Source organism: Pelobates fuscus, chromosome 5, assembly GCF_036172605.1.
Source record: "Pelobates fuscus isolate aPelFus1 chromosome 5, aPelFus1.pri, whole genome shotgun sequence".
Classification (NCBI taxonomy): Eukaryota; Metazoa; Chordata; class Amphibia; order Anura; family Pelobatidae; genus Pelobates; species Pelobates fuscus.
The window spans coordinates 338,413,564-338,439,143 of record NC_086321.1 but is presented as its reverse complement, the minus strand read 5'-3'; the positions used below and the strand labels follow the sequence as shown (position 1 = coordinate 338,439,143).

The 25,580-nt window shown below is 39.5% G+C and overlaps 1 protein-coding gene across 5 annotated transcripts in view; it reads right to left on the bottom strand.

The window, feature by feature from the left end:
- The window catches only part of PHF20 (PHD finger protein 20), a 71,896-nt gene that overhangs the window by 37,129 nt on the left and 9,187 nt on the right, over window positions 1-25,580 (bottom strand). Inside the window, exons 2-12 of one of the 5 annotated variants that reach the window (XM_063455765.1) lie at window positions 16,879-16,998; window positions 16,270-16,441; window positions 14,078-14,162; window positions 13,271-13,333; window positions 12,404-12,483; window positions 11,537-11,915; window positions 10,783-10,890; window positions 10,174-10,407; window positions 8,921-9,100; window positions 5,678-5,734; window positions 2,041-2,316 (exon numbers count right to left, since the gene is read on the bottom strand). In XM_063455765.1, the coding sequence (XP_063311835.1) occupies window positions 2,041-2,316; window positions 5,678-5,734; window positions 8,921-9,100; window positions 10,174-10,407; window positions 10,783-10,890; window positions 11,537-11,915; window positions 12,404-12,483; window positions 13,271-13,333; window positions 14,078-14,162; window positions 16,270-16,441; window positions 16,879-16,961 (1,717 nt within the window). In that variant the 5' untranslated portion in view covers window positions 16,962-16,998. The remainder of the gene's footprint in view (window positions 1-2,040; window positions 2,317-5,677; window positions 5,735-8,920; window positions 9,101-10,173; window positions 10,408-10,782; window positions 10,891-11,536; window positions 11,916-12,403; window positions 12,484-13,270; window positions 13,334-14,077; window positions 14,163-16,269; window positions 16,442-16,878; window positions 16,999-25,580) is intronic. The other 4 variants (XM_063455768.1, XM_063455766.1, XM_063455767.1 and 1 more) reach the window with 4 other exon arrangements.

Sequence of the window (25,580 nt, the reverse complement as noted above, 5' to 3'; positions counted from 1 at the left end):
AATAAATTATTAATGTAATAAGAGATCAATAGTGTTTATGAACGATTCCATAGAAGGGAAATTTCACTTTAAAGTCCAGAATTAAAAAGAACCAAAACTACAAGGGATTTATTAATGTATACCAAGTTACTTATCCTTTTATATTGGCATTAAAACAGTTTCTACTCCTCTGAATGTTAACTCAAAAGTGACTTTCACTTTTTTACAATCACAGATTAAATATATACATTGTGCTGGTGATATAGACTGAATCAGCATGCAGTCACCCCGCCAGCACTCTAGGATAACTCATTACTTGAGGTATGAACGGTGCACGTAGAGGTGCTTCAGATCTCCAAGCAGACTTTATGGCTATGTTGGCAATTAGGCTAGCACAGCATATAGATCAAGTTTGCTTTTTAAAGGAACACAGTGTCCTGCTCATCACTGTAAACATGGTTGGGCTATACCAGTGCCAATTTAGTTACTGTAACCAACCTATATTGTTCACTGGACAGGTTTGCATAACAATTTATATGCAGATGGGGGAGGGAGACAGGAATAAAGTAATCTGCAGAAGACCTTTATTTTTCTAATCACCAGGCTTTTCGCGAAATACATTTACACCCATTGTGTTCTGACTCACAGTTAATTACAATAAATTAAGATATTTAAAAAAAAATAGTTAAAAGACAATCTAATGTTAGACTTAAGAGGTCTACCAAGTATGCTGAATTTTGCAACCACATCATTAGCGTTGCTGTACTACCAACCTCATCTACATCAACATACAAACTTTATAAAGGGACAACACCTAAAATTTACACTTCTAATTTCAGAGTACCAATTTGTAAAAAAAATAAAATAAAAATAAAAATAAAAATCTTAAGCAAAGCAGAGAAGACCTTTAACATTCACCATTTGTATGTAGGAATCCCTTTTGCAGTATGCCTCTACCTGGCACAGCCGCCCTTACCTTATTCACAGCAGTGTGTGACTTAAAGGGACACTATAGTCACCTGAACAACTTTAGCTTAATGAAGCAGTTTTGGTGTATAGCACATGCCCCTGCAGCCTCACTGCTCAATGCTCTGCCATTTAGGAGTTAAATCCCTTTGTTTATGAACCCTAGTCAAACCTCCCTGCATGTGCCTTGCACAGCCTTCCATAAACACTTCCTGTAAAGAGAGCCCTATTTAGGCTCTTTATTGCAAGTTCTGTTTAATTAAGATTTTCTTATCCCCTGCTATGTTAATAGCTTGCTAGACCCTGCAAGAGCCTCCTGTATGTGATTAAAGTCCAATTTAGAGATTGAGATACAATTATTTAAGGTAAATTACATCTGTTTGAAAGTGAAACCAGTTTTTTTTTTCATGCAGGCTCTGTCAATAATAGCCAGTGGAGGTGTGGCTAGGGCTGCATAAACAGAAACAAAGTGATTTAACTCCTAAATGGCAGTGAATTGAGCAGTGAAATTGCAGGGGAATGATCTATACACTAAAACTGCTTTATTTAGCTAAAGTAATTTAGGTGACTATAGTGTTCCTTTAATGAGGTAGAGTTGGCTAGAGGGATGTGGCCAACAACTAAGAGACCATACCGACCATCTAAAAAAAGAAGGTGGGCCACTGGGCACCCCTGTTTTGGGAAAGATTTGCTTATGGTGAGAGGTGGTTTGCAGCAATCTCAGACAATGATCCATTTGAACTACAGATGCAACTACACAATAAAATGCACACACAATGACTGCAGATGAAGTTTTTTTGTTTTTAAATGAATGGCATTCTATAAAGGCCCCAAAGTGGTATAGTTACTGAAAAAAATTAAAGCTATATAGCAGTTCTGCTATTTTACCCTAAAAGGTTTGTAATTTGTTTATCTTATTTGCTACAATTCACTGTTTAGTAAATAATCCAGATTACTGCTTGTGCTTTATTGATGGCGTGCAAGTTAAAGTTCAAAGATAAGCTGCTGTATAGTGTCCCTTTAATGACAAGATTACGGTAGAACCATTATCTATGACTAAAAAGGAACCACAGGACAAAAAGCAAATGTGCTTACGCAGAGAACCAGAAGTGGTCCGTCTCCTCTTTGTAGTGTCTTGACTGGCCTTTTCGTGAGCTAAAGAGCCTCTTGTTTGCATATGTCTGGTCACAGTGGACTGATCATGCTCTGCTTTCTCAACTCCATGAAAATACTTCATATGGTAATGTAGCAGTTTTGCTTTGCGAAAAGATTTTGAGCAATCCAAAAACTTGCACTTAAACCTGTTGGGGTCCAATTCCATTGACACAGCTTTGGGAGCTGGATTATCTGTTTTCTTCAAAGTATTTGTTACTGCAAGAACAAAATAGGAAGAAAGGAAAAAAAAAAAAAAAAAAAAGAAAAATAAATAAAAAAAAGAAAGAAAAAACAAAAAAGTCCTTAAAGAACTTAAAGTCAAAAAGAAGAAACATACTAAAAAAGAAAATTATATAAATAAATAAAATAAAGGGAAAAAAATAAAAATTGTATTCAGTGATTATCCCCCTTCCACCCCAAAGTGTTCTCACTAAGGGAACTATAAAGTTCCCACAATGGCTTCCAACCATGACAGTCCAGTACTCGATATTGATAAACTAAAACTCTAAAGGTATTTTAGTGCGACAGCACTTTTATTATGAATACCAAGTACAACGGTATCATCAGCAATTGAGAGGCTCAGAGTGGCAGCAGCAAGCTGCTCCTCACAATGTGCATCCTACAACTTTTCAGCTCTATGAAGTCCTCTCAGCATCCAGGAGAAAAAATAAAAATAAAAAAAAAGTACAGACTGCATCCAAAACCTTCAAGAGCTGGCTCACTGAGGCAGCAGCTGGAGAGTGTGCAGTGCAAGCCATGGCTTTAGGCTCTTTAACAAGTAGATTGAAAATAAATTAAAAAGGAAAATCCAACAACAAAACACACCCATGTATGACACATTATAACAGTTCAGATTCAGTGATTTGAAGTAGTCATGCTGCCTGGATTTCTGTATGAGCTGCAAAAGTTACTGACTGGCTGTCAATTATAAAAAAAAAATCTCACAGTGTGCTATTAATTAGCTTAGAGTGGTCAGCTGACGTGCTCAGTCAATGGATGGAGATCAGATCGGCTGCCAGCTTCTGTAAAAACTGGAATCGGGTGTCTGAGCCCAGTGGGTACTTACTAAATGGTTTGCCCCATTACCGGGGAACTGGGCAAGGATCCTCCAAAAATCATAACTACTACAGCAGGTTGTAACGATTATGATGCTTGGAATAATCATTTGAGATAGTTTTCCCTTAATGTAGTCTTCAGGACAGTTCTGCATATTTGTTAAAATTCATACATATCTGAAATGGTAGGAAGCCACTTTAAGATAACGAGAAGTGCTAGTCAAGGTCCTTACACTAAAGTAGCATTTTAGACATTTTCACAGCAAATCTAACAGACAAGGTTTTCGTTTTCACAGGGAGATCTGGGGAACAGGCTAAAAAAACTTGGACAAATGGAAAATAAATAAATGTTTGTGAGGTGATCCAGTCACCACAACTCTATAAATAGAATAAAAGCGTATACTCACTCGAGTTAAATCCACCCTTTTACAACAAACTGTAAAAACAGGTTCCAATATTTCTGACAGACAATTGATTTGAACTCCATTTTTACAGTCTTTTACAGAGACACTAAGCACCAAGACAACTTTATCTTAATACAGCAGTTTGTGTATAGATCATGCCCCTGAAGTCTCACTGCTCAATTCTCTGCCAATTAGGAGTTAGATCACTTTGTTTATGCAGCCCTAGACACCTCCACTGCATGTGACTCACACACTTGCTTTAAAGAGATCCAATCTTAAAAACATCCTTTATTGCAAGAGGTTTAATATAGAATCTCTTATCTCTGTTCAACTTTAAGTCATACACACAGAAGGCTCCCACAGGCCAATAACAGAGCAGGAGGCATCTCTATGCAAGTATAAACAGAGCTAAAGACAAAGTAAACACTTTGTGATATCAGATCTGATTGAAAAATCAAACCTTTTTTTCCCTTCAAACAGTCAGACTCACAACTAGTAGAGGTGTGGCTAGAACTGCATAAACCGAAACAAAAGAGAACGCTTAAAAAGGATAAGAATAGCGCAGTGAGAGGACAGGGATAGAGCCATAGGCTGAATTTGCTTCGTTACGCTTAACTTGCTTTGGTGCTTTGAGGATCCCTTTAAGGAAGAGTCCCAAAAAACATGTTAAAATGTATTAACCATTCCCTTTAAAATTTAGCTAGTTGTAGGCACTCACTGTTGTGATTAGGTTTGTTGGTGTAGTCTTTATTTTAAAAACCACAAGTAGAGCTCTGCTAATTCTTAAACTGGAAAATAAACCACTTTAATAACAGAAGAAGCAATAAAAGGAACAAGCAGGGTGTGCTAAAAGGCTAACCACTGGAAATACAGGATGGGTAAGAATTGGCACAAAATTGATGACTTCATGCACATCATGAGGAAATGGAGAGAGATCCACATCCCCAACATTGAGATTTCCAAAGTGTGTACCATAAAACACTTATACTGTGGAAGAACAACAGACATAAGCGGACAGACAAGAACTGATGGCAATGACGCACAAATGATTACTAGACACTGAAGCAAATACATATACGGTCACTAAAGCAAGAGTAAGCATCTAGCCACAAGTATGTTACATAAACAAATTAATGGAACAGCATACATAGAGACTAAAACAGGAGCTCTAAGCGCTTGGCTTACAAATACATACATATAAAAACACCAAAATAAATTAATAGTCAATACATTCTTCCAAACATTTCTAAATAATTATGAAAGATAGTTACATTATGTTTATGTTCACAAAAAAAACCCACAAAAAACAAACAAACAGGAAGTCAAACACCAAGTACATTTTAAATGGATCGCATAAGGGCTTGATGATAATCATGAGTAAGCCTAAACAGTGATGTAGACAATGTGGACAACAGTATAGAAAGAAAAACAAGTGCTTTAATTTGCAAACAAAGTGCCATTTGTGCAACAGACATTGCAAAAATTCAGCCTGGAAGCAGTTTTGGGCTCTGTTGTATGCCCACTGTTAAGATCTACTAGATGGCAATAAATACCATTTGATTTTCAATGATTCATATTACTTAAAAACCTCTATAAGCCGGTAACACAGACTAGAGTGCCATCAAATATAGTTTATGCTCATGGCTGTGTGACACATATTGGTTACACATGCAGGTTCTTTAGGTTAATTAGGTTCCCCACCCTTTCCAATAAACGTAATAAAATAAAGCTTTTTAATCACCATTTTGCAGCTTCGATACTCCCTCAGCGCTGCTCACATCTAGGAGCATTTAGGACCTAATAAGCATAAGCAGCGAGCGTGCGTTCAACGCTTCATAGGAAAGCATTGATCCAGACTACTTCATTGGGCGATTATAGGAGTCCTTTTAGAGAAATCGTGTACATAATGCATCTGACAGGGGAGCATGGATTACGAATTGGTCTCGGATTAGCATAAAGCACAAAGGCAGGCGTATTATTGTAGGAGACAGAGAGAGAGCATTACACAAACAGCCAAGTGCACCTATCAGTTTTGTGCTTTGAAAAGGCAATATTGTGCATGGTCTTAAAAAAAAAAAAAAAAAAAAGGTGCTAAACAAATAAAGTAAAATGGCTTACAGGGTTCTCTACTGTATTTAGCAGAATGGTCAGATCGTGGATTCCGCTTCATCGCAGCTAAGGGGAAAAACCCAGACAAAAGAAATCATCATCATCGGAGGTTGCTTTTTCAAATTTTAAACTGCAGCAATCTACCCCTATGGAATAAAATGCAAACTGCATATGTGCAACGTTATTAAAGTTAAATATAATTTCTCTAAAAACCACAACATAGAATATAAACACACACAAACTAATTGTGCATTATATTTGTATGTTAAAGGCAGTATTCCACCCAGAGCCACTCACAGCTCGTTATGCATGTTAAAGAATCATATATATATATATATATATATATATATATATATATATAAAAAAAAAAAACATTAAAGGATTACTCCAATCCTTTAACATACATATAAAAATGTGATTCTTGTTAAACTAATTTGCATATGCCCACCCAGAATCCTTTGCGCTGCAGTTATGGGATTTCTGTGGGAAAAGCAAGTCGTATGGCTTGACTGGTGTGCAGATTTTTGTTTAACATTGTAATTATATATATATTAATATTATTTTTAAATTTGAGCAATGCCATATTGGGCACTAGTAACTAGCTCCCACCATTATTAATTGTGAAAGTCCTATTCAAAGGAGTCTTAAACTTAACTGGTATCCATCCCATGTCACTCCTCTTTGAGGTCCAATAAAATGCTTCTCAGAGAAAAGCATTCGTTTGTACCGAACTGACCAGCTCTAAGCACATGCGCTCACACTGAGCATAGGAAAAGAGGGAGTGGAGGGGAGCAGATACATGCTTCTTCCCCTTGTTAAACAGAGTAGGTCGGTCATGAGAATTAAAAGGGACACCCACTTCTCAAACAAACAAAAAAACAAAAATCCTGTTTAGTAGAAATTCCCCAAATGAAAACACTCCTGCAGTTTAGTTATGCATTTTCTCACAGTGAGATAGATTGTATACACACACAGAGCTTTCAAAAGCTGCATATCTGGTCTGAAGCCTTTGCAAACCATTTCCTTCTTCCAAGCCTAGACTTTGTGATTGTCCAATCACAGACTTCCCAATGCAGCTAAATGAGAAGTTTTTGAAGGTGTTATGAGCAATTGGATGCCTCGAGATCCTCCAAACTAAACTACCATGAAGCACCATGAATGGTTGCCGGACAGCCTGGGTGGTGTAACAAGGTTAATTTAGAAGAAAATATTAAGTGCAGATTTCTATAGAATTTTCTTCTATTTTAAGTTGGCAAAACAGACCCTCTTCACACAAAGCATTTCAGCAAGCTAAAGTGCTTTAGAGATCCGAAGTGTCCCTTTAAAGATTAAGCAGCAGAGAACAGATTTCCAGGTTGCCCAAGTCACGTGTACCTGGCATATGACTAGGCCCAAGCACAACTGATTTCAGAATTCCTTACTCCATTAGCAGTTCTAAATGCAGATGTGGTCTTGGAGGCTGGAGTAAGCCTTTAAGGAAGTCATACTACCTGGAGATTATAGTATGCCTGAGCACTCTAGAAGCTGGCAGTTTAGTAACAATGCTTTTTGTTTTGCCTTTAATCCAGCGGTGTACAAATCTCCACCCTTGGGGTTCACTCTGCACAAGCACAGCTCTTTTCACAGTGCCTTTAGTCAGGTGCTTCATATGGGGAAGCAAAGATTCCAATGCTACTATATGAGAAGCATCCACAGCACTATGTTGTGAATGGTGACATTGAATGTGAAGACTCTAAAACAGCTCAAAACATGGCTTTATTTGGAAAAAAATGCAGAGCCAGGGAGTATGCACCAAAACCCACTATATTAAGGTGTAGTGGTTTTGGTGTCTGCCACTGCATGCCTAGAGAGTCAACGGCCAACTCTTCAGGGCTGAAAATCTGCTGTCTGGGCAGAATTTTCACTTGCTAATGGCAAGAGGAAATTTTGAGCCCTGTATAATATTTTACCAACTGGTGAAAGGTTAACCAGTATTATCCATACCATGAGGAAACCCAAACATAGTATTAAGCGGTCTTACTGAATATTGTAATTTGCAGTTGAATTTTCCTTCTTAGGCTTTTTATATATACACACACCTTTGCTTGCATTTTGGTTCACAAACCTCGATTTTACCCAGTTGAAAACAGTATATATGGTCAAAAGGGACAAGACCTACACAGATTAAAAGACTAGCATTCTAAAATCTAATCCATATGAATTCATGGAAATAATTAAAATGGTAAACATGGGCGACTAGCCACAGAAAGAAAGTCTTGCATACAAAAACCATTAATGAAAGAAATATCCCCTAAGCTCTTTCACATGGCGCTTAATTTTCGTTTAATTTTATATTAAGATTCAGCAATTGAAAACCCAATCCAGCTCAAACAAGGCAAGACCGAGACAGAGGCCATAAGTAAGGAGGAGTAAAAAAATAAAAAATAAAATAAAAGCATGGTTTCATTTCTCCTCTCACACAATGCTTACTGCCAGGTGCAAAGGACATAGCAATAAGCAAGAGGGAACTGAATATCAAGAAGTCCACCTCACAAACCTATACGTGTGTGACAGTTTCCTTTACTTGGACATGTTTAACATGTTAAAATACTCAAGTCCTAAGCAAGACTTTGATATGTACAGGGTCAAACTTGTCCAACAATGAAGCCTTTTACTTTTTCTGGATCACCTTCGGATTTGTGACAGACACATACACACACTCACTAGTAGTATGTCAGTTGCAGAAACTGGAATAGGAAAGTCAGAAAAAGCACAAGACTGTTGCTAGTAGGTATAGGGTTTAGTCATTGAATGTTATGGTAATATTGTCAAAACAAACCGCGTGTGAGTGTGTGGAGATAGACGGATAGATGCCACACAAAAAGCTCACAGCACCCCTCTCTTTATCAAGTCCACCTTATTGGATAGCAGAATAAACAAAACCGACAAGAGAAGGAACAATTTTACATAGGACATGTATGAGAACATGGCATATTTACTAAATACACCAATTGTCTATTTAGGAAAAGGGGAGCTGAACACATCTATAAAGGTTTTGGGGTGGGAGTCATTAAACTGAAGAACTTGGGATAGTGTGGCCAAATAACACCTACAGTATGCAAAGCAAAAAGGTATTTCCAACAAGTCTGTATAAACAGCCGCAGCTTCCAGAAGTATAACTTGCTATAAAATGCAAATATCTGAACAGATATCAAGCCTGTATGATATTTAACGAGGCAGTGCAGGATGAAAGTAATCTGATAGAAGAATAACCTGTTACTGTATCTGCCTCCTGGGTATCATTTTGCATTGATTGCATCTTTTCCTCGGGTTTGTCATCAGAGGGAGAGGTGGAGATGTCGGCAGCTGCAGTCTCCCCAGGGTTTTCCAGTTGACAGGATTCCTTTGTTTCTGAGAGCTCAGGACTGGTCGCGGGCAATGTCTCTGTCTGGACTTTAAAAAAACAGGAGAAAACAAAGTTTATACATTCCATTAAAAAGAGAAATGACAAATCTACAAATGCAGTCACGCTTTAAAGAGATTATTCTGATGAAAGAACAGTGTGTGTGTGTGTGTGTTATCTCTGGTCATGTCATGCTGTACACATCCAAAGTTCTATGTATCCATCTTTCTCACACAAGACATTTTATTTGAGAATGTGTAGATCAATTACAAAAAATAAATAAATAAAAACACACCCCGTATTGTAAACTATTTTGTGGAAAAGTGTAGATAGGGTGCTGAATGTTCTTTGTCACGATGGGCAGCAGGTCTGGATGTGAGCCAGATTTATTAGGGCATTAAAAGGCACCATAACCACTGAAACACGCTTTAGTGTTTATGGTGTCAGACATCCCACCGGTGCTGTCCCACAAGTAATAAAACAGTTTTCAAATAATTTGACCTGGTTTCCAAGCAGTCCGTGCAAACTCCTCTGATATAGCAAATGTTTCCCTGCCACAACAGATCAGTTGAGGCCCTATTTGGACAGAATTAATTGGCTGCGAAGATCATTTAATGGTCTCGAGCAATTTAGCTAATTTCATACTGTGGGACAGTGTAAGGGCACTCCTGACAAACTACGGCACACTAGTATTTTTTTTGAAGCTTAGAATGTCACTTTAACCCCTTAAGGACACATGACATATGTGACATGCCATGATTCCCTTTTATTCCAGAAGTTTGATTCTTAAGGGGTTAAAGAGAACAATCCGTTCATAAGTTCATTAAGTTCCATAATCACATCACTATTTTGTGAGCAATATTGTTTAGTGATCTCCTGAACTACTATCACACAGGTATGCTGTATGTACAGCTTTGGAAGACTTTAAACCACAACTGAAAATTTTGGTCTGAAATAAAAAATATAATTTGAAAAAATGTGAATCTCTCACACAGTAAGTTTCCAGCTGTTTATATAGATTTTAAAAAAATAAAATAAAAAATAAAAAACGTTTATGTTAATGAATGGGACTCGTCACAATAATCCAGGGTCTATAAAACAGACAAGTAAAAGCGAGCCACACCTTCTGACTCTGTATGACCAGATTCAAGTTCTTGTGAGGATTCCTCTTGTACAGCAGGTGGCGCTGGCGTTTCTTCCATGACATTAAGATTCTCCTGCACCCCATTAGATAAATGCAGAACTGATTTCTCATCATTTTCACCATTCTCACAAATGTCAGAGGGCTTTTGCTCATCGCCTGACACACCATTTTCATTTTTTTCATCAATTTTTTCATCTACAGAAACATTTTTTTCTGAAAAGATATTAAGATTAAGAGTTTTAATCCAGCACATACAACACAAAACACAACACACAACCCCCCCCCCTCCCCTCCCCCCATGCCCAAGACAAGCAGAGGATAATACAAATCAACAAGCATAAACAAAAAAATGTAATCTTAAAAATATGGCCGTCCGTGCACCTTAGACTGACTATAAGAAACAATGTAACTGTACAATCAATTTGAAAAGTGTGAGAGACAGGAGATACAAGATTCCAGTAGGATTAGTAAGTGGTCCATTGTAAGAAGTGTCATAGCTCCTAAAGCTTATTTTAACACTGGCGTTTTCTTTTACTGGAATACAACATACAGAAAGGATTAAATATTGACTCATCGCAGTATACTGACTTGCTGACTTATCAAGCCGAGGTCTTTTAGTTTGAACTTCTGATCCTATGGAAATCCTTCGTCTTCTCAGCTCCAAAGTGACTGGCTGGAGTGTTTGTGAACTAGAAACTAGATAGAAAAGAAATAAAAATGTAAATATCAAGCAGAAATTAGTGTGCATGTTCCTAGATGCTGAAGATCTGATCCTTTCTGCTGCCTACACTAGTCTGTTAAACTTCAAGCTATGTTCATAGCACAAGTTCTGATTAACACCTTTCATGCAGAACATATTACAAATTACTTATAAGCATGTTAGTCCAGCGTTCAAACCGTTAAACCCACATATAAAAAAGTTTTACAGTATTAGTTTGGCAAAAGTCATCTGTTGTAACAGAGAACCACCACACGGTTTATAAATGTTTTTGCCTCTCTAATTCAGCATTTACCGCCCTGAGTATTATAGGTTCTCATTCAAGTTAGAAAGAGACATACATAGGCTGCATGGGGGGAGGGGGGAGAGAAAGCTTAGTTTCCAATTGAATGTTACTAATACAGAAGATTTTTTCCTCTTGATCTTTATCCTTTTTGCATTCTCCAGTGAGATTCTTGGTGTGGAAGGGGCAACTTTGGGAAAGGTTACTTATTGGTAAAGCACAGAGCATTGCAAGCATCACATTTGTTTACAACTTTATGGGGAAAAAAAATAAAGAAACCAAGTGTGTAGACATTCAGGGATGATTTTACATAACAAAAAACGTGATTCAATTTTCCCTACCAGAAGGTGGTGATGAGGATGGCTTGTTACGTTTTCTCCTTCTATCCCCATTTTCGTGAGGTACTTTTAGGCTGTCGTTCTGCACACTTCTCTCATCACATTGACCATCTGCAGAGGGATCCCTCTCATTCTCAGATATATTTTCTTTGTCTTCCTTTTCATTCTTTACAGTTGTTTTTTCTGGGGGTTTGTTTTTCTCGACAGCCAACTGTTTCTTTTCCTTTTCAGACTGGTTTGAAGGTTTCTGATCAGGGGCAGATTTCTCTTTTTCTGTGCTGGTGTTTTCAGTTTTTTTTTGTTCTCGAAACTTACCCCTGTGCTTGTCAGAAGGGGAGTTCTCAGTCCCTTTTTCTCTAGGCTTTGAGCGAGATAAATTTGTCTGGGAAAGATAAATAAAATAATAACATTTTTAAGTCACGCAGTTAAACGGTTACATCTTGCTTTGTCTATTCAATGCTGCCTCACGGGTGTTAACTTATTACAGGTGCCTTGAAACGGCCATTTGTTTTTGTCTGCTTTACTCAAGTTTCTTTTTGTTTAACTTTTTTTATTGATCCCTTTCCTGGGCTCTTAATCCCCATTATATTGCATATTGTATCTAACAGATTTTGTGATTGATGCTCCTCTTCATCCATGCATTTTTTTTCATATGCTCTCAAAGATTGCCGCCAAAAAAAAATTAAAAAAAATAATTACAGCTTTTAAAAAAAAAAAAAAAAAAAAGGAGGTTTTCCCCAAAAACATTTACAAAAATGTTCAACTGCAGTAGGTTTCTATTATATAAACATTCTGGAATAAAGCACAGTCTTAAAAACCTAGAATAAGACATGCATTCCTACACAACCTGAACAATAACACATTGATTACCTGATCTTTGGAGAAAGCTTTCACATGAATGTTTTTGACAGTCTGAACAACACCATCGAAGAATTTCACAGTGTATGTACCTAGTAACAGGATAGTGGGAGAAGTAAAATTCTAAATATAAATGCAAACATATATATATATATATTTTTTTTTTTTTTTTTTTCACAGTGGTCATTAAAACAATTCAAATTTTCATCAGTAAGACAAATTACAGCATACAGAAAGATGGTTTAGTATAATCAATTTAAATATCAATTTAAATGCCTCAAAATAGATTTAATATTTGAAAAACATTTGGGTTTCCTGTATTGTACTAATTTTTTTATTTTTAAGTGGTACAGGGCCTGACTGTCATGGAGGAAACATGTGTCCCAAACGAGCTCCTCCACTAACTGGTTATAAATAGAACTTTACTACATTAAATAGCTCAAACTGGGACAAACCTTGTGAAACCTTTGCTTCCCGAACAACTAGATGTGCCGTGTGGCTGCTTCTGTGTCGGGGTGCTTATTTACCACTCTGTGACAAATGCAGCCTAGAGTACATTGGATGAGAGAGACTGCCAATCTCCCACTCTGGAGGTGCCTGGAAGCAGAACTTGACAAACAAGTGCCCCATTACCTCCCCACCCCGGACCAGCAAGGGTGATCCTGGTCCAACCCAGGGAGGACTCCCAGGTCCGGCAGGACCACCAAGGAAGCCTTTCAAAATAGGCAGCATCAACCACGACTTACTCAATATGGTGGAGACCTCGCACCTCTGATTCAAGCAATATCCCCCTTGGTCTCTAGTCCAGGCTGGATAAGCTATTTGATCGTTTTTGGCAGCAGGATGCACCATCACACCCCATTACAATATAGTACTCACTCGCATCAGCAGCCAGCTCCAGGTCCCCATCTGAAGTCCTCCGCGCTCCCAGTGGTGAAAGCCCTAAAATGGCAACGCGTCAGACAGCGAGAGGCATGGAGGCGACTTAGGTTGCAGCCCAAAGCTGGTACTTCTGAAGAGCTGGAGGTACTGCAGAGAACCCCATGCCTAGGGACTGCACTGACACACCGCCTTCCTTGTGGTCTTAAAGGCCTGAGGTACTTACAACGGTGCTCTGCCCACGTAGGACATAATGTGAACAGGGAATCCAAGATGGAGCCATAAATCGCTCCTTGTGACACCATTCCAGTTAAAGTTAATTAAGGTGGGTAGACCACAACGTATTGTGCATGGTGCCAACTTTGATGCACCCTTTCCTGATGTTTCTCATTATTTCTTGTCTCCTATGGTGTTCTTGAGTCTAGCCTGGTCTGTTCCCATTCTATTTGCCTCATCACATTAACAAGGGGGCCTCGTGGGGGATTAATCTTGACACGTTCCAGTATAATATAGACCTAATTTTTTTTTTCTTAAAAATGTGTGCAGTTATGCCAGGACTAGGTATCATACTGTGAATTTACAATACTTGTAAAGTATACATGGCAAGCATGGGTGTACTCTTGTGCACAACAAAAATAAAAGGTTTCTTAGTACATACTGCTGTAATTGGAGACCCAACAAACGCATGGCATGTTTTACACTAATCACAGATTTGAAAGTAATATGGAAAGCATAAAGGTACAGAACATGGTTATATTACAATCTTCTACAGACTCCTTAATGATGAAGGAAAACACACACCCTTACCATCTTTGTTGACAGCAGTTATTTTTGCTGGATAGAAGCGACAGTCTGACCAACATGCCAACACCTGTTCATTGACACGAAACACCTTCCGATAAAAAAAAGAAAAATACATTTTTATTAAAATTTGCCTGTTATTTAGTATACACTACTTTTAGGCATTATGTCTGCTTAGCCTCATTTGAAGCAAGTTAGCCTAGCAAGTTAAAAGGCACTTGAAGTAGACTAGAATTTTCATCATCAGCTAGCCTTTGCAACAAGACGAGCTGGACACAGGAACAGAAGATGTTGAGGGCTTTGCCCAAACAGGTTTACATTCTAAAGAGAGTGGGCTAAAGAGGCACAAGCGGTAGGGGAGTACTTTGTTTTTGCTATATACCAAGCTTAACCTACCTATATTCTACATATAGGTTGCCTAACACTGACATGACTGTATAGCCGGTTTAATATACTTTTTATAAATATGCGCAACTCCTTTCTATTACATGTCAACGTATGCTATCGAAACACTTGTCAATGCGGTCATGGCATCCCAAGCACATCTGTACTTGTCTAAAAATAAATTACAAAATATTAACTGAAAGTTTGCAGGACTAAAACTTAAGTTTACATACGATCTTGTCACAGTAAATGGTATATCAACAAGGTTTTTAAATTACACAATAAGATTCTACTGAAAATCAACAGCAAGACCCACATTAAAACAATCAAAATCGCATTCATTTTTGAAAAAGGTAATAAATGCTCACAATATCAAACAGCTGTTTTTCTTATTTTGTATCCCTTAAATTCAAAACATAGGAGGACCAGAATAATGAAAATGAACAAGCAAACACCTGGCTACTAGGGAATCCAACGTTTAAATGACCACTGTAAGCACCAATGCAACACTTGGTTATCAGAGTCGTTTTGACTATAGATCATGTCACTCAACTGCCATTTAATAATTAAATCACTTTATGTAGGTCACATGGGGAGGTGTGACTGGGGTTCCATAAACAGTCTCCCTATACATTTCCTTGGAAAGAGATTTAATGTTTAAATGTCCTTTACTGCACAGTCTGTTTAATGTTAATTTAACTCATGCTCTATCAATAACAGCCTGCAGGAGCTTCCTGTGTGTGCTTTTTTCCTCTTCTGCTTTGCAAATTAAACTCCTTCCCCCAAACACTAAATGTTCTTGAAGGAGTGATGCAAACAATGCCATTAGCATTTACAAAGCAATTTGGAAAACATATTGCATGTAACATCCGATTGCACTAGGAAAACTAGTGTTAGGAATACAGACAGCAAGAGAAGTAATACACATGCTATTGTGCCACCTTGTGGTCAAATGCTGCATCATGTATGCAAAAGTTTGTTTTTTACAACTTACTCCAATCAGAATTGTTCACTACATTTCAAAATTGAAAAGTCAAATTTGAAGAAAAATATTTTGAAGAAATATTTGAATATTTTTACAGGAGGTGGGTCACCAGATTGAAAAATTATCTAAAGTGATCTGAATTCACCTGTTTTGCCCTTAAAAACTACTCAAATTGCTCAGGAATTAAATCCCCAAAATATGAATGAACAAAACCCAAGCTGCCCCCAAGGCTGGATGAAATGGACACCGACAACGTGTAAATTTTCATTTTTTGTGATGAGGACGAGCTGAAAGTAGTCCCTGCATGTTCAGAAAAGCTCTGGTTTATTTCAAGCCATTCCTAAATGATATCATCAATACGGGGATCTAGAATGCTCTTAACATTTAACCACCATCCAAAATATGGAAAGAACGGGTGCTCGAAGGGAACTGTGATTTTGGATTTATTTCAAATTACCTAAACAGTGCATTAAAGAATTACAGCAACCACCACGACCACTTCGGTGATTTGAAGTGGTCATCGTGGCAGGAATCTGTACATGCGTTTTTGCTGGAAATGCCGATCATAGAGTTATTTGCACTTGTGTGCTGGAAGCTAGTTACACAACCGGCACACATTGTGGCAGCCCAAAACACTGTTCCAGGCTTCCCAATGTCAATTCTGTGCATAACATTTGTCCAATGTCAGCGTGCAATACACACTGGCAATGGGCATTGGGAGGTCAGTGCTATAAAACTGCAATGTTTTCACCTGCAGGGTTTAAGCAGCAAGGTTAGATATATTTTGCATGTAAAATATGGAAATTGGAAAAATGGATTGTTCACTTGCCACTTGTGGTTCCTCTTCCACCAAGCCTTCCCTTCTTAACTGAATCTTCTCTAGAGGGCGGAGGTATGGACTATCCCAGCAAAACCATTCATCATAGCGGTGATTCCATCGTTTGAAGTGGATAAGGACTTTGCCTTCTTCATAATCTATTTCTTCAATGTGAGCAGCATACCTACATGGGGAGGGGGGATAAAAAACAATAAATCAGTTAAACTGGGGGTTTGTCTTTTCGATAGAACCAGTTGCACATGATGGATCTATCCCAGGGTATCCAACAGGTAGCAATATTGCTGCTCAACCCCCCCCCCCCCCCCCCAAAAAAAAAAAAAACCACTGAATTTCCATTAAAGTTTGACTGGTGAAATAAATAAATAAGTCACACCAGCAACTACATGCGGAAGCCCAGGAAGTAAATTACATATGTGCCTTATTCCAATATGTACTAGGAATTTACACTAAGATGATGAGCAAATTTCCAAAGAGACTTAAATTTTACAAAAAATATACACCATGCTTGATCCAAGGACACAAAAATTAAAATAGATTGAGTTGTTTGCCTAGGTTGTCAAATATATGTAAAATGCAGAATTTATTTGGGAGATAACACACCATTTCTTCAACCGGTCACGTGCCTCCAGCTGTGCTCCAACTTCAAAGGCGATACCCCGCCTATTTGGAGGGTTTTTTGTCATTTTATACAGTCAATTTCAGAACAAGCTATCCAGAGACCTGAAAAACAGGATATAGCCAATTGTAAAAAGGACAGGACAAAGATAAAGTGCACAACACAAGAAATTTGTATTTTTTTTTTTTTAGGAGAAATTAGAAAGATTACAAAAGAGATGTTGAGAAAACTGCAAAACATTCAGTTTTAGTGATTATTAGTAGACAACAGGGCCCTCCCCACTTAAAGGGACACTGTATGTACTACACCTTCATTCCATTGAAGTGGTTATAATGCCTAGAGTCCACGGACATTATTCATTTTAGCATTATACTAGAAAAACCATACACAAAAAAAACACATACACACAAACACCTTTAACACAAAAATAAAGACCCCAGCAGCCAACCCTCTACGTGCTGTTTGGATTCATGAATAAGCATTAGCCTTAACAGCAATAGGAAGCGGTGATTATTTGGCAGTCCATCGAAAATCCAATTGCAGGTATGAATCAGTATAGCTAGAATTTATGTAATCTCTGCTTTAGTCATACCTCAGTATGGGCTAGTCTAAAGGTGGGCAGGAATCTTTATTTAGCGTTAAACTGTTCAGAAACAGTCTAAGACAAAATCATCAGGAGATTCCAGGGACTGGAACCAATTCCATGAGACTAAATGGTTATGTGCCTACAGGGTCCCTTTAAGTTTGATATCAGATGTTCTGGCCTTTGGTCATCCTTTTGAAAGGCTGTTGAGAATATTAGCCTGTTTGATTTGTGTAGACAGCTCATCACATAGCTGTAGAAAGTGAGACAGGCAATAAAAGTGTACACTTCAGTGACTGACAAATACCCTAATAAACTGAGAAGGGCAGCAATTAAGTCTGACATCATGCAGGTAACGCTAGAACAAGATTAGGGCTTGTTACTTTGCATCAATTTCCCTATGAACATGGTAAAAAAAAAAGAGTAGATTCTCACCATTGATTTTTTTTATAAATTATTTAAATTGATACTGTAGGCACCCTGACCACTCTCATTGAAGTAATCTAGGTGCAGCGTCCCTGTCCCCTTAACCCTGCAATGTAAAACGTTGCATATTTGGACAAACCGCATCTCAAAAATTCCCCATAGGAAAGTACTCAAGCAATGTTTTTTCACTGGGAAGACCTAATGCGCACATGGCATACTGTTCCCCCACCGCCATGGTAGGAGGAGACCAATCAAGAATCGAGGGAACTCCACACTGGAAAGAGGGGGAGGGGGGTGTTAGGCCGCAGACTCTACAGGAAAAGAAATACAGTTTTGTATTACGAACGCTGTAGTGTTCCTATAAGAGGGGCATTTGAAACAACATAACTTACAGTTCTGTAATGATTTTGTTGCCACGAGTGCCCAGGTGCCATGCTCCAGTTTAATATCAAACCGTTTAGATGTGGTTTTATGTCCGGGCTCTTCTGGCATATGTCACAATTGCCATAGTCTATTAGGTTAGCATTTCATCAGTGTTCAATAAATATTTTACTGTGTTTATAACAACCTGTTAAATTCAGGATAAATATTTTATAAGCTAGAAAAAAGCATTTCTTTATATATAAAAAAAAAACAACAACAAAAAAACAAACCAAAGTTGATAATTTTTTTTCCCCTCCCCTTTCTTTGTTGGAGGAAAAGGATAACAAATCAAGAATATCGCTTTTCAATTGCTGGATTGTTTTGTTTTAGTAGATTATTCAGATAATGTAATGCTTATACCATATAGTCTGGGGCTGCCGTATCTCTCGTGCAGAGGTAACTTACTGGGATTTCGGATTTTGACTGCCCAGAAGGGTGGGACCAGTCTTATATGCTTCAGATATGTTCTCTCTGTAATGGCACACGTTGAGCTAAAACCAGCTTGAGATCTGAGCGGGGACCCACCGAAGGGCAGGCTAATTGAGCGGTCTGTTCTCATCTCTCTTGCTACTTGTTTTTTTGCTTATTCATGTCATACTTGGTACAGCTAGCACCATAAAGAACTTGTGAAGATTGTGGCATAGAAAAAATAAATAAAAAATACACACACACACACCAAAAAAAATAAAGGGAACACTTAAACAACACAATGTAACTCCAAGTCAATCACACTTCTGTGAAATCAAACTGTCCACTTAGGAAGCAACACTGAGTGACAATCAATTTCACATGCTGTTGTGCAAATGGGATAGACAATAGGTGTAAATTATAGGCATTTAGCAAGACACCCACAATAAAGGAGTGGTTCTGCAGGTGGTGACCACAGACTACTTCTCAGTTCCTATGCTTCCTGGCTGATGTTTTGGTCACTTTTGAATGCTGGCGGTGCTTTCACTCTAGTGATATAGCATGAGATGGAGTCTACAACCCACACAAGTGGCTCAGGTAGTGCAGCTCATCCAGGATGGCACATCAATGCAAGCTGAGGCAAGAAGGTTTGCTGTGTCAGTCAGTGTAGTGCCCAGAGCATTGAGGCGCTACCAGGAGACAGGCCAGTACATCAGAAGATGTGGAGGAGGCCATAGAAGCGCAACAACCCAGCAGCAGGACCTCTACACCTCCGCCTTTGTGCAAGGAGGAACAGGAGGAGTACTGCCAGAGCCCTGCAAAATGACCTCCAGCAGGCCACAAATGTGCATGTGTCTGCTCAAACGGCTCCATGAGGGTGGTATGAGGGCCCGACATCCACAGGTGGGGGTTGTGCTTACAGCCCAACACCATGCAGGACGTTTGGCATTTGCCAGAGAACACCAAGATTGGCAAATTCGCCACTGGCGCCCTGTGCTCTTCACAGATGAAAGCAGGTTCACACTGAGCACATGTGATAGACGTGACAGTCTGCAGACACAGTGGAGAACGTTCTGCTGCCTGCAACATCCTCCAGGATGACTGGTTTGGCAGTGGGTCAGTAATGGTGTGGGGTGGCATTTCTTTGGGGAGCCGCACAGCCCTCCATGTGCTTGCCAGAGGTAGCCTGACTGCCATTAGGTACAGAGATGAGATCCTCAGACCCCTTGTGAGACCATATGCTGGTGCGGTTGGCCTTGGGTTCCTCCTAATGCAAGACAATGCTAGACCTCATGTGGCTGGAGTGTGTCAGCAGTTCCTGCAAGACAAAGAAGGCATTGATGCTATGGACTGGCCCGCCTGTTCCCCAGACCTGAATCCAATTGAGCACATCATGGAAATCATGTCACACTCCATCCACCAACGTCACGCTGCACCACAGACTGTCCATGAGTTGGCAGATGCTTTAGTCCAGGTCTGGGAGGAGATCCCTCAGAAACCATCTGCCACCTCATCAGGAGCATGCACAGGCGTTGTAGGGAGGTCATACAGGCACATGGAGGCCACACACACACTACTGAGCCTCATTTTGACTTGTTTTAAGGACATTACATCAAAGTTGGATCAGCCTGTAGTGTGTTTTTCCACTTTAATTTTGAGTGTGACTCCAAATCCAAACCTCCATGGGTTGAAAATTTTGGTTTCCATTTTTTTTATTTGTGTGTGATTTTGTTGTCAGCACATTCAACTATGTAAAAAACCTCAACCGTATTGGCAGGATGTCATATCACCAATACACCAACAAACCACAATCACTGTACCAAATTCCCCGGCCTCTCTGCTTCTCTTCATTTTTGATACCAAATACCCTACACCAGCAGAGTATTTAATTTTTCATATCCTCATGGCGGCACTGCACTTTATAGCAAAAAAACTGGCTGTCGCACAGTAACGCCTCTATGCGAGAGCTAATTCGACAGATTTCCCAAATTGGGAAATACGAGACCAATAAAACTCAAGTGCCGACACACCACAGTTGGAGATATCAAGTTTGGGAAAACTGGGAGTTAAAACACCCAAAATCAGACACATACACTACACTAAATACGGTAACTTTGTTTATATGTGGCCTTGCCGATCACTGGTCCTTTCTCTGGGCCGACACTCAGACAGGGACAATAACGCTGGAAATAGGTCTGTAACCACAATGACAATGACTAAGATTGAGGGGCCACCGTAGCATTAGTAATTGCAGACCCCTGTAGATCTTTTTCAGGCTGGTCACCCACCTTCCATTAACTCTCCCCCACCCTTCCCTTCCCTTCCCTCCCCCTCGGCTGAGCCTACTGCGGTTGAAAAGCACTCATGGAGGTGCAGACACACATACAAGGTCATTCACAAACCATCCAGCACTTACAGACACAGCGACCTACCTGACATAACTATGCACCAGATGTCCCACCACGGCCTGGGAAGACTGAGTCCAGCCCACCACATGGTTGCTTAACCATGGCTTTAACGCAGTGCCTTGATAGGTTCTGTTGGAAGACTACCTTCTAGCTCGGCCAGTAGAGGCCACCATAGACAGCAATACATCATATCCATGCTCGAGATGAAGCTATTGAGAGGTGTGCGTGAATCTACTGGCTAGGCACTTGAAAACATACTAACATATTAAAAGTGTCAAAGTTGTGCTTTGGATTCCCCTACAAACAAGTGTGCGTTGGCTGAAAAGGTTGAGAATCATTGCCATAGAGTATAAAAGTTGATGTCATCCAAAATGGCTTAACAAGGTCACTAAAATGCCAGTTTACTTTGCTAGTAAAACCTCTAGTGGCAGTCAGACTATTAAAAGTTAAGTGTTTACAAAACCAATGCTGAAGGGACATACTATAGAAGCTAGAACCACTATATTAAGCTGTAGTGGTCCTGGTGACAAGAGTCCTTTTAAGATTAGCTTTTTTGGATTTGGGGGTTTAATGGTAGGCATTCTGCTAACGGAGGTTACATTTTGAATTTGATAGTACTTGGGAAGCAACAAACAAATAATTGGAATATTTGTTTAGAACAGGAGCATTGAGCAGGGCCTTTTAGCACTAGTATTATTTGTCTGCCACTTTAAAATAAGTGTTTTTCACAGCGCCGGTGTATTATCACATTTCCCCACCCCAGTGACAAGTTTGCACCGGAAGAGAGCTGAGTCAGCTGTAGGTCGGTATTCCCGTGTGGTGTGCTTGCACCCCAATCCAGAGGACGACTAGGGACTCTCTAGCACGTACTACTTGGTGCCGTAACGTTTTGAGTGTGCAAGCACGTGTCAGGGGGGAATGTCATGACAGTGTGCATGCGCAGTATTGGTGTAGGTTAAATTTCATGGTGCAAGCGCGCATGGCTCGCCGGGAGAATCCCTTACCCCCTCCTAGTGGGCAGGCACCCCACACAGGTAAGTGGACTTACAGATGATTCGGCTCACTTCCTGTGCAATTGCGTCACCGGACATGACAGGGGTAGGGAAATTTGATCGAACACTGGTCTCATCGGTGAAGCTCTGCCCATTTAGATAAGATTAACAAGATTAAGGAAATCAATCATAGGAAAGCATTGGAAGATTAGAGCACATGCGAAGCAGAACGATGCACCACACTCTAAGACCATCTGGTTAAAATAGAGTTTTAACCTACAATTTCACAGATGTGCTTCTAGTGGCTGTTAGTATGACTGCCACTAGAAGCATGTTAACCCTGCAAAGAAAAGCCGTCCCTGCAGAAAAGCAAGGTTTTCGGTTGCAGGGTAAAAACATGGTCACATGGCACTTCAATGCAATAAAGTGGTTTGGGTGCCTATAGTGGTTCCTTCTACAATTTGGCTGTTTGAATCTTGAAACTACTGAATGTTCACTGCTGCAGACTACTTTTTACAAGGTACCCTCTTAAAGTGTTACTCAAAGCACCATAACTACATCATTGATCAGAAGTGGTCATGGTGCCTAGAGTCAGTATGTGCATATGAAATGCTGCACATACAGAGATTAGTAAGTAACCTTCTAACATCTAATATTAAAGACTAAAATGCATGTAATAGTTTAAAGATCCAAGACTGCAAAAAACATGGACATTGGTAGAACGCCCTCTTGTTGGTTACAGGGAATCTCCAGTGCCAGGAAAACAATCCGTTTTCCTGGCACTGGATGGTCCCTCTCCCTCCCACCCACCAATCCCCAGGTACTGAAGGGGTGAAAACCCCTTCAGTCACTTACCTGAGGCAGCGTCGATGTCCCTCGCCGCTGTCTCCTCCTCCACAACGCTCCTCCTCTCCATTGCGTCGGCCGGTGGGCGAGACTGAACCCGCCCGCCGAGGAGACCTAATGCGCATGCTCAGCAATGCCGCGCATGCGCATTAGCGCTCCCCATAGGAAAGCATTGAAAAAGATTTTCAATGCTTTCCTATGGGGATTTGAGCGACGCTGGAGGTCCTCACACAGCGTGAGGACGTCCAGCGACGCTCTAGCACAGGTTTCCTGTGCTATAGAGCAGGAAGTGACCTCTAGTGGCTATCTAGTAGACAGCCACTAGAGGTGGAGTTAACCCTGCAAGGTAATTATTGCAGTTTATTAAAAAAAACTGCAATAATTACACTTGCAGGGTTAAGAGTAGTGGGAGTTGGCACCCAGACCACTCCAATGGGCAGAAGTGGTCTGGGTGCCTGGAGTGTCCCTTTAAGTGCATTCACCGGTTTGCATGTGTGTGAAAAATGTTCTGGGATTTGGATTTTGTAAGTTTCTCTGATGCTCCCCTCTGAGTTATGTATTATCGCCATTTATATAGCACCAACAGATTCCGTAGCTATTTACAATATTATAAGAGGGGGGATTTAGCTATAAATAGGACAATTGCAAGGAAACTTACAGGAACGATAGGTTGAAGAGGATCCTGCTCAAACGAGCTTACAGTCTATAGGAGGTGGGGTATAAAACACATTAGGTCAGGAAATCGCAATCAAACAAGGTGGAAGTGAAACAGAGCTCTGCCCTTTAGGAGAGAGTAAGACAGGTATGTGAGGTAGAGGATACTCTGGGAGGCCATAAGCTTGCCTAAAGAGATGTATTGATGCCTTTATGCACGGTTCTGAGTCTCTCACAATAAGTTTAAATGTAGCACTGTTGAAGGTTAGTCCCAGTTTAAAAATAAAATATCCAGTTACTTTAGGAATAGTTTGGCCCTTTCCAGGAGCCCAGTGACAAGGTCTAAGGGCCTGTCTTTTGGCTGCACTGCTCCTCAGTGTTTGAAATTAGCTAGAGAGTCATAAGGCACAGGAGCTAGCTAGACCTCAGACTCAAAAAGCATCGGAGTGGGCAGAAGGATCGCTTCCTGTCTGAGAGAACAGTTGGAGTCACTGGCGTTGGAGAATGGATGGACCGTCTCGTGGGACAGGTCTAGATCCAAAGTTGATTTTAAAGCCCACAGAGGCTTAAGGTGTAACTCCACCTCTGCAAGAGTCATTAGCATGCCCAGGCTGGCTAAAGTCAATTCTGTCTGCTTTTCAACCTAACCCAGTCTTGGAAAGAGGATCAGGATTTAGAACTTGTCCTCCACGCTAGAACGGTTACATTTTAGTTTTTATTTAAATTAAAGTTTGGGGGAGGGGGAAGGGTCCACATCCGAGAAGCTCTAACCAAGACCACTGTTATGAAAACACTTTTAGTTCAAGAGTAGCCCTTTAGAAGAAATACTTTAGAAAAAGTGTGTGTGGGGAGGCATCTCCAAAATGACAAGTTACATTTATTGGGATTGTAGTATATTTCTGTAAATGCAAACTATTAAAGGCAGCTTATAGTGCTTGTGCTGTCCTGTTCCATTTAGGCACATAATTGGCAGACAAACAAACATTTGCATAATGTTTTATTTAGTTTTTTAAAGCACAAGACAGAATGATGTTTAATGTTCTTTAAAAATTACTCAGAAATTCAACACAAACCAGGACTTTCACTTTACCCCTATTGATTGAATATTTAATCTCTTCCATCTTCAATTTGAGGTTTAGTAACAGATGGGTCACCTAGTCTACAGTGCAGTCCAGTGAGGAATCATAGCTTCTCTTCCCCCAACAATTCATTTAACATTTTCTACTTCCTGACTGAGTCACACAGCCATAAACATGGACGTAATTGTGACTACATTAGATTATGAAGAAGCCAAATTTTAACTCTCAAAAGGGACTGTGCAGAATTTCAGAGCACTGAATTTCCAAATTATCTTTAGAATTAAGAGATTAGCATAAGATATAGTGGTTTAAATCATGTTTCTTTACTCAGTATAGAAGACAAGCAAATTTATCATGAAATCCTATCCCCAGCTTCTAGTGTATTTGGTATTCAGAGCCCTGCCTTTCTTTGAATTTAAATGCAAAAACTAATATATATATATATATATATATATATATATATATATATATATATATATATATATATATATATATATATATATATTACAAAATGCAACAGATCTAACTTCGTAACTTCAAGCTATCAGTCGATGGAGGAGGAGATCCTGGCAGACTGCAGGTAAGATGTCAAACTGTTCAAAAACAATAGGGTGACACCAAGGAACCTCTGGCACTATAATCACTACAGCACTCTGCTTAAAGATCCTTTAAATTCACACATTTTAAGAAAGATAAACCAAGAGTTACCAAACATATATTGGACTTTATATTGCAAAGAAAATTATTTGTGCGGTTATAAAGAGGTATAGATATACACTTCTGTCAAGCAGACATTTGAATATCATAAAGAGACACTTTTACTTTCCGGTTGCCGTTGCTTTTATGTCAAATTGTTTAGCCTCTTCC